Source organism: Mesocricetus auratus, unplaced genomic scaffold (genome assembly GCF_017639785.1).
Source record: "Mesocricetus auratus isolate SY011 unplaced genomic scaffold, BCM_Maur_2.0 Super-Scaffold_100676, whole genome shotgun sequence".
Lineage (NCBI taxonomy): Eukaryota > Metazoa > Chordata > Mammalia > Rodentia > Cricetidae > Mesocricetus > Mesocricetus auratus.
In genome coordinates, this window is record NW_024429266.1 from 176,735,693 (window position 1) to 176,748,275 (window position 12,583).

Genomic DNA, 12,583 nt, shown 5'->3' on the forward strand with positions numbered 1-12,583 from the left:
AATGTGATTCCCGAAGTTCTTCTCTTGGGATTGGGATTCCATGGTGGATTGGTTTCCCGTGGGCACATGATGGCCTTGTTTGTGCATGGAAGGTAAGTAACCTAACCTTCTCCAGTCAGTGCAGTGTGTTTGTCGATGACTCAAAGCTCTGGTGCCTGACAGCGACTAATAGAAGAGTGTGCTTGAATGTGAGCTCATGCAACTCTGAGCCTGAGGCTTGGGGTCTCTGGGCCTGAAACCTCGGTGATATAGTACTTTATTGTCAGAGAAACAAAACCGTTTAAGAGGACAGAAGTGCCCCTGAGTCTTAGTCTTACAGCTGTATTGAAATGCCTTAATTTCTTGGATTCACAACATTCATGTGAAGATCACACTTAGAATTTGAATGATATATGTGGACCCCATAGCATTCTGAGGATTTCATGCTGTAGAATTGCTTCAGGTGACCTCAGGTCCCCAAGAAACCCACTCCTTCTGTTCTCCGTCAACTCTTCCTGTTGGAGTCCTTTAAGCTTAAAATACATTTTTGTTGTTATTGTGAACTATTGTTCCTGATTTTCATTTTCCTGGCACTAAATTTAGACTCAAGATGAAACATATTTTTAGGTTCACCTCTAGGCCTTACCTGTAAAAACTCCATCTTTATTACATGATGATGTGGCTTATGCACCTAGAATAATAACCATTGTTTCTCACCTCTTGAGTTGGTCTTGAATTCTGAGTATCTGACCCAGGTGATTGCCCTGGGCTGGCCCAAGTGACAGGAATCAGGTGTCGCAAATGAGCTGTAAGAAGGCAACGTTATCCTTCTGTTGCTTCTGAATAAACCTGGGTAGACAAATGTGTGTCTAATGCAGAGAGATCTTGAGTTGTGTTAGAAACCCCTTGCAGGGAAATCCACTCTCTTTGTCATGATGACAGGAAAGATGTGACTATTTAGCTATATCTTTGGAGTAAAGAAAACCACATATTGTTTGCAGTATTAGATGGAAACTATGAATAGAAGTTGATATTTTATTTAAGAGGGATGAGCTGTCCCTGGGTCTTCACTCATTTTCTCATTATCATTCATCAGAAGCAAATTGATTTTGAACATTAAGTTTGAGAACCAGATGAATTATAGTTGACTATGGCCTTTATATGTATATCCTTATGGACTAGGTCTAATCTCCACAATGATATCATGACATTCTAATAATATCTTGATTCTTTCAGTGATCTCCAAGTCTTCTCAATAAATATGACCTTAACAGATACTGATGACTTAGTATGATCTCAATAGATTTTCAACATGCCATGTAGATTATTTATTATTATACCTTAGTTTCTAATAATTTTTACAATCTCTATATTTTACAATGGATTTTAAAGGAATGTTTAGACAAACATTTGGGTCTTAAATGAGCCTTAACAAATAAAAATTTGACAAAGCAGAAATTTGAGGTGAGGTGTAGGAAGAGAATATCCCAAAGAAACAGTTATTTGAAATGACAAATACCGGCTTGAAAGCAGTGCTGCATTTCAAGTGCCAGGCTATGTTGTCATCCAAGGTCAAAGAGCAAGTGAGAATGTGGCAAAGCCTTGATATTGATTGGCAGAAGCACTAAGTCAATTTGAACTCTAGTTTTTTCCTAAGTACAACAAAGATAAAAGTCGACCTATGGATTGAGTGAAACTACTGACAAAAATGATATCATGTGTTTTGTGTAATCATTCCTAGTGAGTGTTCACTGAGGACCAGAATAGATGTGGAAACCTGAATATATCACTCCCTGGTTAAGATAGACTATTGATAGGTGTCTGGACTACTGGGGTGAAGTTGCATGTGAGTACAGTTATCTCTCTGAAATGATCTCGTGGAGAGGAGCAACTGGGAGAGTTGAGAGACCTTAGACCAGTGCTTACTGATGCCACAGGGGAATCTTGTGTCAGTAATCTGTAGGGTGCTGAATATCACCATATCTTTTCAAGAGAAGCCAAAGGGCAGAGTTCCCTGAAGATACCAATTTCAGCTTTCTCTTCGTCTGAGTCCTTCCCAGACCCCATTACCATCTTTCAGTCTGGACATGTTTTTCTTGTCTGCATACTCCAACAGGTCCACTTGTGTTAAGATCACTCTGTCCTCCTCGACCAATTGAACACTAGCTTGACCTTTGCTTTATCTTGTTGCTTAAGCCTCTTTGTGTAGATGTCTGGTGGAATGCCTCTATCTTCTTCCCATGGATTGCAGGGACATGAGTCTGTTTCCTCCAGTAGCCTAAAAACAAGTCTTGTTCTTTTGTGGATCCCTTTGTAGGAACCAGTGATAATATCCCACAGGAGGAGAAAACCAGTTCTTCTTTACATGTAGTGTTATCCCTTAAAATCAGTCCTGTCACCTAACCATAGGAGCCATAGAAAGGAAGTGGCTCAATTTCCACTTCACCCATTTCTCAGTTATCTGTCCTTGGTAATACAAATCAGTCTAGGTAAGCACATCATTTCTTTGAATCAACCCCCAGTCACAGGTCCTTATTCTCTCGATGTTTTTGACCCAATTTAACCTCTTGATGTGGTGGAAACCAGATTGGTTTGCTACTACCAGCTACTATTATACATGGCAAGCCTGGATGGAGGACACCGGCTATGGATCTCCTTGTACAAAGTAAACTCTCTATAAGCATGGTGTGTAGACAAACCCATGTTGCAATGTTTCCTTACCCTTGCTCCATGTCACATTCAAGAAGCAAGTGAAGAGTCTTAGACCTCACCAATAGATGATTTGGAGGTTCAGGATTTGATCTCCACACTGGAAATCAGACAGACAGGGAAAACCCAGTCTCTAGGTGTTGCTAGGGTGTGAATGCCTCATGACTCTAGTAGGTTATTATTCACAACCTTCTGCACCCAAACCTATCCAGAGGATAAGGAGAATGTGAGCTGACTACATGCATCTGCCTTCCTCTCTGTCCTGAATGCAGATGCAATGTGACCAGCTGCCTCATTTTCCTGACTCCCTGTCTTCCATACTGTAATGGTCTATGCCCTGGTACTGTACTGTGATCTAAAGTAAACCCATCACTCTATAAGTTTCTTTTGTCAGGTATTCATTATAACAATGAGAAAAGTAACTAATACACACATTAATTAAAATCTATGTAAATTTCAGGAAAGAAATCTTAGAAATGTACAATGTGAGAATGTTTCCATTTATTTTACAAATTTCCAGAATATATACGTTAGCACAGTAGGGAGAAATGCTGTAACTGTAAACACTGTGGAAATACTTTATGGCTCAAGTTTTTTGAAGAACCATAAATGAATATATTTTATTTACTTGAGTGAAAGTCAGTGTGAAAATTCTCCCATTGCCCCTCCCTTACAGAAATCAAATATCAAAGCCACAGTAAAGGTGATTATGTAAGCCAGGTTCAAAGTCATCTGAAAATGATCAATGAAAATGAATGTACTATATTTACCCAACATAAACTAGTCATGTATGATGTTGGAGAACATGCATGATGTGAAAGAAATGTAAAACACTGTCTCTCTTATCACTGTATGGTTTTGTGTTCTATTATGGGCTTCATTATGACATTTTCATACATGTTTGTTATGCATTTGATCATATTTAAGTCTTAATTTGTAAAGTAGATTTCTGGGTAGTAGAATTCCTCTTTCATGGTTATATTATTTAAGAAGCATGTGTAATTGGAAAACCACAAAGAGAGAAATAGAAAAACACATGTAAGTCTAGTACAGATGACTTTTATTTAAATCATCCAATAAAAATTTTCAATTTGAAAAAATTGTGTGTATGGCTCTGTAATTTTTACATGGAAGGGACAATATTCCAACATGCCACATGGACTCATTTCAGTTGTAAAAGTTGAAGGCTCCCTTCTATCACCCACCCCCTTGCCACAAACAGAATCTAAAAACAATGCATTTTAAAACATAAATATTTGTGTAAAGAAACAATAGGAATTTGATAAGTTAGAGTGGGAGTGAGAAAAAGAGGCTATGGAGAAAGAATATGAGGAGTGGGGAGAATATGGTAGAAGTAGTGTGATGTGCTAGAAATGTACACACACACGCACACGCACACGCACACGCACACACACACCACAAAATATTCATCGTCTGTTTTCCTCCTCCAGATATTCACTTCTGAGTCCACCATCACCACACAAAACATTCAGGAACTTGGAAGACATAATCTAGGTCTTAATCTAGGGAGGCTGTGTGTTGGTTGAAAAATAGGCTGGAGGTACCCTAGTTCTTTGATTTTTGTCTTGCCCAAGCACAAGATGTGGGAACAAAGGTTTTCAATACTTACAGCCATTGTTGATCACAGTCTTTTGAGAACCCCTGAGAGGAAACCACCTGAACCAGTTGAGTCCAGTCAGTTCTCAAAACTCAAAGGAAAAGTAGACAAAGAGGTTTGATTTGTGTTTTGATTTGTGTTACTATTTGGGATGCATTGTCCAGAAGTCAAGATCCTCCAATCCCTGGGTCTTTCGTTGAATATTATTTGTGCTGTCTCAATACTCTTGGGTGTGGAACCTGTAACTGAGCACAGCTGCCCTATCATGTATCACATCCTTAAACAAACCTGGCATACCCTCTTCCCATGTCTACAAATTGCCAAAAATCTCCTCAGGTAGAGATGGCACTTCATGCTCACCCCACCTCTCCTTTCTGGGATTTTGTCTCATTTGAGCTTGTGCAGGTCACTGCCACTGTGAGTTCTTATGGACAATTTCCCTGTTATGTCCATCAAAACACTTTCCTTGTAGTCACCCACCATCCTTGACTTGTATAATCTTTCCATACCAACTTCCATGATGATCCATGAAACTTCAGAAGAGGGATCTGATATGGATACCCCATTTATTGTTGAGCGCCGTGTAGTTCTTATTCTGTGCATGATATCCAGTTGTGGGTCTGTGTGTCCATTGCTGTCTATTGCAAGAAGAACAATCTTTGGTGAGGACTGAGAGATGAACTAATCTATGGGTGTGGTGGTTTGAATAGGAATGGCTTCCTTTGACTCATAGATTCAAATTCTTGGTTACCAGGGAGTGGCACTATTAGGAGGTATTGCCTTGTTGGAGTAGGTGTTGCCATAGGAAGTGTATCAATGGGATGGTCTTCTGAGGTCTTAGAAGCCCAAGCAAGGACCAGTGTTTCTCTCTTTCTAATGCCTGAAGATCTGGATGAAGAAGTCTTAGCTACCTCTCCAGAAACATGATTACCTGGGTGCTACCATGCTCCCTGCCATGACAAAAGGGACTAAACCCTTGATACTATAAGGCAGCCCCATTTAAATGCTTTCCTTTATAAGAGCTGCCTTGGTCATGGTGTTTCTACACAACAGTAGAACACCAATTAGGACAATGGGTATAGAGATAAGCCATTAGGAATTATTTTAAAACAACACTCATTTATCAAAATAATGGTAGTAGGTTCTAACCTACTGAGGATAATAATGTCAGTATAGGTTCCATCTTGTGGAGCAGCCTCTAAATCAAATCAGAAAGTATCCAGTCACTAATATGACATTTGAGCTACTACTGCGCCAATGGGCAAATCTTGCCAAACTAGTCATTATTGTAGTTCTCACAACTCACAACTGGGTGAGACTGATGATCGCTTTCATCTTTTGGTTTTTATCAATGGTGTTTTCAACACTATGGAAACTAGACTGTAGGGACAAAGCTTCCAGGAGAGTACTAGCTTGATCTCTTCATGTTCTATGACTCAAGGATGTAGCATTTTCAGCAATAGGGTTTTACAATCAGCTTATGGATTATAATCAAGAGCTATGGCAATACCTGGTATTGTTTGTAGTTTATGGGACCCTACTGCAAATAACTCAAATAGGGACAATTTATTCTTGGTACCAGGTATTTTATTTGCTAGCATGGTATCTAACAGGATTGTTGTCCCTCCATTCTTTCATTATAAAGTATCTCCATTTAAACACACACAGTGGAGACCTTGTGGATGTCCGTGGCCCACACTGTCACCAGAAACCTGTGTTTCTGCTGCCTATAAAGGGGTAGGAAGCTGCCTTTGCCATGGCATTGATGACTGCAGACTCACAATTGAGAGGGGGACATAGAAATCTTCTGTGATGACCCTTACCCCACCCCCAAAAGTTATAACCTAGACAGAAAGCCATCAAAGAGAACCCTTGTGAATTGTGATAAGGATGCTGAAGTATAGCTCTCCACAATTGGTGGCTTATGGTGGGGATGGGGATGGGGCAGGACTCAGTTTTCTTGAAGGGGCTGGCCCCTGGGAGTTTGATCATGGACTTGTTCATTTAGCTTTTCTTATTTTTGGAGGTGGGTGGGTAGGTCCCAAGGGTTGGGGTGCAGATCTGAGAGGAGTTGAAGTAAGGATGCTGGGAATTTATGATGTGAAGTTCCCAAATAAGCAATAAAAATATTAGGGAAAATCCAAAGTCTCACTAAAATTTCTGACTCTCTAAATTTCTAAAGTCTCTTAACTCAGGAATCCTGTAAAATAAAATAAAAGTTGAATTATTTTAGGCGAGAAGAACCAGGAATCATTCTCAATCAAATTAAAACAAAATTAACACTCCACTATAAAAGGCAGAGTGCTTGATATCTGGTGCACAAGACAATTCTATGGTTTCCAAAGACTCTATTTCTTCATCTCTGCCATCCACAGCACACGCAGCTTTCTCCTAGGCACAGGCCAACTCCATTCCAAAGCTGCTTCTATCCTTGGCAATTATCCCATGGAAGTGGCATCTCCAAGACATTGTGGTCTCCACTGCAACTGGGCACCTTCACCAAGAGCATCTCCTGGGCTTTCTTCAGGAACTGTACTCTGCAACACTGTGCCAAATCTCAGTTGTTCTCCATGACCCCTTCATGCTTTCAAAACCAGTATCACCTGTGTGATTCTTAGGCTATCATAGTCTACTGGCAGCATGAGGAGCAAATTTAGCCACCTCTGGAACACACAGTCTTCATCCAAACTCTGAGGAAACACTTCCCAGAGACTTCACAGCTGATGGTTTAGCCCCAGTTGACAAGTTCAATTGTCTCAGTAAAGCAGAACTTTAACTTCCATAGTTCTTAATTGAAAATTTTACCTGTGCCAATAAAGTCTTTAAGGAACTCTTTCTTTTTTCTGGTTTTTTGAGACAGGGTTTTTCTGTAGCTTTTGGAGTCTTTCCTGGAATTTGTTCTGTAGACCATAATGGTCTACAGATATCCGCCTGTCTCTGCTTCCTGAGTGCTGGGATTAAAGGTGTGTGCTGCCCAACGCGGAGCAATTCTTAAAACTTCTCTTTGAAACACTGTAAGGTAGGCTTCCTTGTTCTATACTGCTCTCAACAATATCTTCTATGTTCCCATAGAATACTTCACCAAGCTCAAAGTACTCATTCAGTGGCTTTTCCAACTCAAAATTCCAAAGTCCTTCCACAATTCTCCCAACAATACACAGTCAGGTCTGTCACAAGTAATAACCCATTCCTGGTACCAATCCCTGTCTTAATTATGGTTTCTATTTGTGTGACAAAAAACAAGACCAGTGGAAATTTGTGAAGGAAAAGGTTTATCTTGTCTTGTATCTCCAGGTAATAGTTCATAACTAAGGGAAGTCAGGATAGGAACCTGGAGGCAGGGACTAAAGCAGAAACCAAGGAGGATTGCTGCTTACTGGCTTGTTCAGCTTTCTTTTTTTTCATAGTACCCAGTACCATCAGCCCAGGTGTGTCATACCCCACAGTGAGGTTGCCCCCTCCTATATCAATCCCCAATCAAGAAAATGTCCCATACACAACAGGCCAATCTGACTGTTGCATTTTTCAGTTGAAGTTCCCTCTTCAAAAATGACTCTAGCTTGTGTCAAGTTGACATAAAATTAGCCAGTACAATGGAATATTTGTGTTTTGTTAGGTATAGTTATGATATTGTTGTTGTCTTCCTTTGTAAATTAAACATGACATAAGATTTTACTGGGTATTATGTTGACAAAAGGTGGACTTGTAGAGGTTAATTTTTTATGTCAAATTGTTTGGATCTGGGGTAAACTAAGAAGTGTACCTCTGGGTAACTCTGGGGATATTTTCTGTTTTAACTAAGAGAGGAAGGCCCTTCCCAAGAGCCTTTAGCATCTTCTGGTCTTATCCAATATATAAAGAAGACTGAAAGAAAACCAGTTTTTTTTTTTGGCCTACTTTCTTCCTTCACGTCTCCCTGTTGAATGTATCAACTTTGCTGTCACACAACGGCTTCATCAGCCTTCCAGTGTGGACTAGGACCAGCATGTCTCTAGGAATTATCCAGGCTTTTAGCACAAAATTAGAACTGCAAAGGCAACATGGATAGTGGACTGAGCACATACTGGATTCTCAGGCTCTAGTATGTAGCCAGCCATTGCTGGGCTACTCACACATATTGTGAAAGCCAATCCAGTGAATTCTCTTTGTAATGAGTGTTTATTCAGTTACTACTCTTTCTCTGGAGAAACCTTACTTGTATAGTGGCCCAGTGATCCAGTTCTCTATGAGACTTTAAAAATTAGATCAAGGAATGATCTATGGTTATCCAGTCCTGCCTGGCTTGGTATTCACTGTGAATTTCAGGCTGGCCTTAAGCTCATGGTAATCTTCTTGCCTTAGTCACATGAATGCAGGGACTACAGGCATGTGCCATGATAGCTAGCTCCATTTCACCTTTTAATCCTATATTAACAATACTATGCTACTTGGAAATTAATGAACTTTGGGGGATTATATGTACTCTAAAGTATTTTCATCAAGACATTTGGGAGCACATACTATATTTTTGTACACAAGGAAAGGGCAACCATTATACTTACTAATCATTATATAGTATCAGATATAATAATATATTATACAAATATACTATTATTATTACTATTAATTGAGTGGTAGTCCATTCACAACCATCTTAAATTACCAATTGTGAGGGATCCTAGAGAGACACAGGTCTGTGGATGACTTTGTCCCATCTACTAATGATACTTAGTGTCCCTTGGTACCACCCATTAGATCTGGTAGACCCTGATTAGTATCAGGAGACAGCCTAGAGCTAAACATATGTTGGGACAAATTCATGTCCCATTCATTTCTGCTCCTGGTGGCGTAAGTATCTTCTCACTCTAGGAACATGTACATGTTGGGTGGCAGTGGTGGGAGTAGCAAATCCAGTGCCTTGGAAAGCATTTTACAAAAATAGCATATATGTAGAACTATCTATGTATGACTTTTTCATGATGAGTCTCTTGCCTTGTACCCTGACTGGAGTATGTCTCTAGCAGCAGGGGTGCTTACTGATGCTGGATCATGCAAGATAGGATGGGATGTGGGGGCCTGGAGACTCACAAAAGAGTTTCGGGAATTCCAGGTGAACTCACTTATGGATTCTCAAAGAAAAATGAGATGTGTGTTCTTGTTTTTCCGTGGTGTCACCATGTAAGATTTCCACTGAAATATAAGTTAGGTTTAATCCGGTTCTCCAGCTATTAACTGATTGGGGAGGAAGAAGTGGCAGATGTAATGTACATGCAGAATTTATCTCTTAAAAATTAGGAACAATTGTTTGTTTATGCACATTTTAGCTGTCCAGATCAATGTGTTGAAATTTTGCATGTCTGAAAATAGCAAGGGGCAGAGTTCTGGTTGTTGTGAGCTGCTTGTGGCAGGGGTATGGCCTCAGTGTGAGGGGAGCCTCTGGCCATTTGCTTGCTGTAAATGGCAATGGTGTTTTTCTTCCATCTGGTTTCACCACAGCTCTGATAACAAGAGTGAGAGTACTTTGTCGTTCCAAGTCAAACATCGAGGACTGATATCTGAGATGGATTCCAGTTGACCAGAGACAAAGGCTCACATGCAAGGACTTTATCAATTTAGAATATTTATCCTACTAATATAGGAATTAGGAGGAAAAGTAGACCAGAATCATCAGTGGAGTTAGTCATGAAATCTTTTCTAGTCTGTTAAGTGTTTTTGTTCTGTGTGTATGGGTTTGTGCATGTTCGTGTGTGTGTGTGTGTGTGTGTGTGTGTGTGTGTACACAGTGTGTATTTGAATGTATGTGGTATCCAAAGTACAAACACAGATTTATTTTTCAGACACTATCCACCTTTATTTTTGAAACTAAGTCCTTCATTAGCCTGGCTGACAAGCAAACCCAGGGATCCGTCTGTCTTCCCCAGCTCAGCAATCACAGAGCATGCTATCAGCAATCACAGAGCATGCTACCAGCAATCACAGAGCATGCTATCAGCAATCACAGAGCATGCTATCAGCAATCACAGAGCATGCTATCAGCAATCACAGAGCATGCTATCAGCAATCACAGAGCATGCTATCAGCAATCACAGAGCATGCTACCATGCTCTATCCCCCATCTTTCTTCTCCTACCATTTGGGTTATAGAGAACCAATCTCACGCTGTATACTAAGCTATCTCTCAAACTTGGGTGTTCTTTTGTCTTTCATTCTTTTCTTTGTACTTATGCATATGCATGTGTGTTATAATTGTGTGTGTGTGTGGCATGTTATATGCATGTGTGTGTACACTTACCTACATAACTGCATGAAGAATTCAGAGGTTGACCCTCCTCCTTCCTCACTTTGTACCCTATTTCTTGTGTGACACATGCAACTTTTCTACATCTAGTATTTTAGGGTGCATACACTGTAAAGACAAAGTTTAAAATAAGTTATTTTTCCTTAACAATGGGTAAAATTAAATGGAATGCACTGTTTACAAGTCCGATTGCCTTTCCATGTCATTTATAATTTAGTAACATACAGTTCTCCGCCTTTCAGTCATGGTTCTGCAAAACCCCTCAGTGACAGACTGGAGGAGTAGAAATGCTGATTCCAGAGAAAACAAGAAATGGGACAGCCGTCCAGGAGTTTATTCTTGAGGGGTTCCCTGCAGCCCAGGACCTGGGGATCCTGCTTTTTCTAGTGCACCTGCTGGCCTACTTGGCTTCCCTCATGGGCAACACGCTCATAATTATCATCACCTGCGAGGACCCCCGCTTACAGACGCCCATGTACTTCTTCCTCAGCAGCTTCTCCTTTGTCGAGTGTTGTTTTATTACTACCGTCATCCCCCAGCTGCTAGCCATCTTTCTTTCAGGCAGGCAAACGATTTCCTTTGTGGCCTGCTTCACACAAGCCTTCGTCTTTCTTTTCTGGGGAGCAACCGACTTTTTCCTTCTGGCTGTGCTATCCGTGGACAGGTATCTAGCCATCTGCAAACCTCTGCATTATCCCACTATCATGAGCCCAAGGATGTGCTTCTTCCTCGTTTCTGTCTGTTTAGTTCTGGGATTCCTCTTCATGTCCTTTCCGGTTGTGATGCTTTCCCAGTCATTTTACTGTGGCCCCAATGTTATTCCTCACTTTTTCTGTGATTTTGGACCACTGGCAAATCTCTCCTGTTCAGAAACCAGGTCTATTGAAATGCTGTTTTTTAACCTTGCTTTAATTGTGCTTTTTACGTCCCTTCTTATAGCCATCTTCGCCTACAGCAGTATAGTAGCCACAATAGTGCGGCTCCCATCCGCCAAGGACAGGCAGAAAGCTTTCTCCACCTGCTCGTCCCACCTCATTGTCCTCGCTCTAATGTACGGCAGCTGTGTGTTTATATATGCGAAACCAAAGCAAGCAAGCAGGCTAGAATCCAACAGAGAGGCTGCTCTCGTGAACACAGTGGTGACACCGCTTCTGAACCCTGTCATTTACACTCTGCGAAACAAGCAGGTCCACCAGGCTCTCAGGGATGCGCTGTCCAGGGTCAAGTTGCACAGATATCACAGGAAGAATTCACTTTCCCCTTGATTTAGTCTAGCTTCATTTTTATATATGTTCTATATAAATCATCCAGTATGTTGTTTCTTTTAATTCTGCTTATTTGTTCTTAAAATGATGGCTGACTTATCCAGTGATTCCATCTGAAGACTAATAATCTTGTGATGAGAATCTTTCTATATACGCTTTGATGGCAACTAAAACCAAAGCATCATATATTTTATCTAGGTGTTACATTTTCAACAAAGTGTCTCAAATTGTCCATGTTTTTATTTGATATATGTTGGATCTGGGAAGCCATTGTTTCACACATCCTTTGTAGTGACAGGGAAACTAAGAGAAATTATGGGGGTAGAGTTGGGAAAGGAGAATTAAATTCATGAATATAAATATAAAAGAATATAAAATGTATTCAGCTATAGAATCATGTGAGCATACTAAAATTTGAATGATGCATAAACAATAACTTATGATATTAATAAATTATTTAATACCACTCACTACAATTGTTTCCCATGAAGGACATTTATATATAAACAGACATTGTTATACCTCTAGTCTTCACCATGATGAAAAGCATTGAAATCAGAAGTCCCCATTGCCTTTATTCCTTTGCTTGACTGATTTCAGTCTGAACCTCCAAAACTGAAGGACTAACACAGGGTCAGAGGAACTATGAACTGTGAGGCTGAGTGGAGTTGTTATGTTGGTTACCATGCTGGGGAAATGAAAATAATTCAGGAGAAATTACTTGTGAGGGGAGAC

At 40.3% G+C, this 12,583-nt stretch overlaps 1 protein-coding gene across 1 annotated transcript; it reads left to right on the top strand.

Moving 5' to 3' along the window:
• Nucleotides 1–5,537: 5,537 nt before the first annotated feature.
• LOC101827293 (olfactory receptor 6C4-like) lies at nucleotides 5,538–11,848 on the top strand. Its single transcript, XM_040737095.1, has 2 exons — nucleotides 5,538–5,618; nucleotides 10,856–11,848. Exons 1-2 carry the CDS (start codon nucleotides 5,538–5,540, stop codon nucleotides 11,846–11,848), a joined length of 1,074 nt encoding a protein of 357 aa, XP_040593029.1.
• Nucleotides 11,849–12,583: the final 735 nt, after the last annotated feature.

What these genes read in the sequence shown, in the direction of transcription:
- LOC101827293 (XM_040737095.1), top strand. Translation starts at nt 5,538, where the DNA reads ATGACATTTGAGCTACTACTGCGCCAATGGGCAAATCTTGCCAAACTA. An exon ending in TTCTCACAACTCACAACTGG is followed by an intron (nt 5,619 to 10,855) that starts GTGAGACTGATG and finishes CCTCAGTGACAG; the next exon opens with ACTGGAGGAGTAGAAATGCT.